Source organism: Arachis duranensis, chromosome 7 (assembly GCF_000817695.3).
Source record: "Arachis duranensis cultivar V14167 chromosome 7, aradu.V14167.gnm2.J7QH, whole genome shotgun sequence".
In the NCBI taxonomy this organism is placed as follows: domain Eukaryota; kingdom Viridiplantae; phylum Streptophyta; class Magnoliopsida; order Fabales; family Fabaceae; genus Arachis; species Arachis duranensis.
The window spans coordinates 74,031,277-74,033,707 of NC_029778.3; the positions used below are offsets into that span (position 1 = coordinate 74,031,277).

The 2,431-nt window shown below is 39.9% G+C and overlaps 1 protein-coding gene across 1 annotated transcript; it reads right to left on the reverse strand.

Moving 5' to 3' along the window:
• Positions 1-510: 510 nt before the first annotated feature.
• On the reverse strand, positions 511-1,422 carry LOC107459446 (uncharacterized). The gene has a single exon (XM_016077678.1). The coding sequence runs from the start codon at positions 1,420-1,422 to the stop codon at positions 511-513; it is 912 nt and encodes a 303-aa protein (XP_015933164.1).
• Between the last annotated feature and the right edge of the window lie 1,009 nt (positions 1,423-2,431).

Sequence of the window (2,431 nt, forward strand, 5' to 3'; positions counted from 1 at the left end):
AATCACTGTTTCTTTTTCTTGCCAACTTCTCTTCTTGGTGATCAATTCCTTAAGAAACTTTGCATATAATGGCATTTGTTCTAGAGCTTCTGCCAATGGGATGTTGATTTTGAGTTTCTTGAAGATTTCTAAGAACCTTGGGAATTGTTGGTCCTTTGCTCCTTTATGTATCCTAGTTGGGTATGGGAGCTTGGGTACATAAGCTTTTACTCCTTCATTTTTGTTTTCTTGTTGTAGCTTCACATTCTCCTTGTTAACATGGTTGCTTTCTTGACTTGGTGGTTTGCCTTTTTTAGATGTTGAAGCCTTTTCTTCATCTTGCCTTTCCACTTGTTTTTCCACTGTGTCTTGCTCTTTGGGTTTTATTGCTTCTTTATTCGAACTTTCTCTAACTACCTTGCCACTCCTCAACTGCAGAGCTTTACATTCCTCTCTCGGGTTGGGTATTGTATCACTTGGGAGAATATTGATTGGTCGTTCAGCTTGTTTGGCTAATTGTCCCACTTGTCGCTAAATATTCTTCATGGTAGCCTCATGTTCCTTTTGTCCCTTCATTAAGGCTTGAGTGGTTTGAGCAAGTGCTTGCAAGGTTGCTTCAAGATTTGAGATTCTGGTCTCATGATGGTCAATTGGGGATATGATGGGGGTTGATTGTTGTTGGAAGTTGTTGGGTGGATTAGTGTGGTAATTTTGTGAGTTGGATGTTGGTGCAGGAAAGTTGTTTTGGTGAGTTTGTGAATTATTATGAGGTGGTTGATATGTGTTTTGTGTTTTTCTATATTGGTTAGTGTTGGTGGCATGGTGATTTTGGTTATTTGTGTTACGGGTGTGGTTGTGGTTGTTGTTCTTTTGCCAATGGTTTTCACCCCACTTTAGATTGGGATGATTCTTCCAGGATGGGTTGTATGTATCACTATGAAATTCATCCTGAGAATTTGAAGTATTCTGCATGTACTGAACTTGTTCTTGTGGCTGTTCAACAGTGGTCCCTTCACCTTGGCCCCATTCAAGTGATGATTGATTTGTTGTGTTCACTGATGCTAGTTGGAGACCATCCATTCTCTTTGTTATCATTTCCATTTGTTGCTGAATCTGTTGGTGCATTAACTTATTTTGTGCCAAGATAACGTCAACACCTTCAAGCTCCATTACGCATTTCTTTGGGGTCGGGTTATGTTGCCTCTTTGATGAGTAATAATACTGATTGTTTGCCACAATCTCAATGAGGTCTTGAGCCTCCTCAGCAGTTTTCATCATGTTGAGTGATCCTCCTGATGAGTAGTCTAGTCCCTTCCTTGCTTCTAAGCTTAAGCCTTCATAGAAGTTTTGGAGTTTGACCCAATCACTAAACATGTCAGGTGGACATCTTCTCATTAGTGCCTTATATCTTTCCCAAGCTTCATACAATGATTCCCCTTCCATTTGCCTGAAAGTTTGAACCTCTGTCTTCAACTTGATGATTCTTTGAGGTGGGTAGAACTTTGCAAGAAATCTGCCCATCACGTCATTCCAATTGTTGAGGATTTCCTTGGGGAATGACTCTAGCCATTGAGTGGCCTTGTCCCTCAAAGAAAATGGGAATAGCAGCAGTTTGTAGACATCTAGATGCACTCCATTTGTCTTCACTGTATTGCATATCCTCAGAAAAATAGACAGATGTTGATTTGGATCTTCAAGAGGTCCCCCTCCATAGGAACAGTTGTTTTGTACCAAGGTGATGAGCTGAGGTTTCAACTCAAAATTGTGGGCATGAACATTTGGAGTGGCAATACTGCTCCCACAATGTCTTGGGTCAGGGATGGTATAAGAAGATAACACCCTTCTAGGTGGTCCATCATTGTTGTTGGCCCCTCCAGGAGGATTGTGCATGTCGTCCTCCATGACTTGGTCTTCTCCCTCTGATTCCTCTTCACCAACTATCCCCTTTCCTCTTTCTGCTCTCCTTACCCTTCGGAGGGTTCTCTCGTCCTCAATATTAAGTCTATTATCTCCTGACATACATAAATAAAACCAAAATCACAGTGAAACACTCTAGTTCTAGAGTGGAAGTGGAGTTAGTGAAACAAAGTATCAAACAGTTAGTGGGCTAAACAAAAACACTAAAAAAAATGCTTAATCTAAACTACCATTCACTTAATCATTGTCAATCTTTTCCAATCCCCGGCAACGGCGCCAAAAACTTGATACGTAAAAATTAAGAAATTCACGTATTTACCGGAAAGTATACCGGATCGTATCAAGTAATAAGACTCACTAAGAGTGAGGTCGATCCCACGGAGATTGGTAGATTAAGCAACTTTAGTTAAATGATAGATTTAGTCAAATAAACATGGGTTTGATTTCATGAGTTTTGAATGCTTAAAGGAAATTGCAAGGAATTAAATGACAAGAAAATTTAAGAGCTAAAGTAAGGAAAGCAATTAAAATGACC

Coding starts and splice junctions, on each gene's coding strand:
- LOC107459446 (XM_016077678.1), bottom strand. CDS start 1,422: ATGGAAGGGGAATCATTGTATGAAGCTTGGGAAAGATATAAGGCACTA.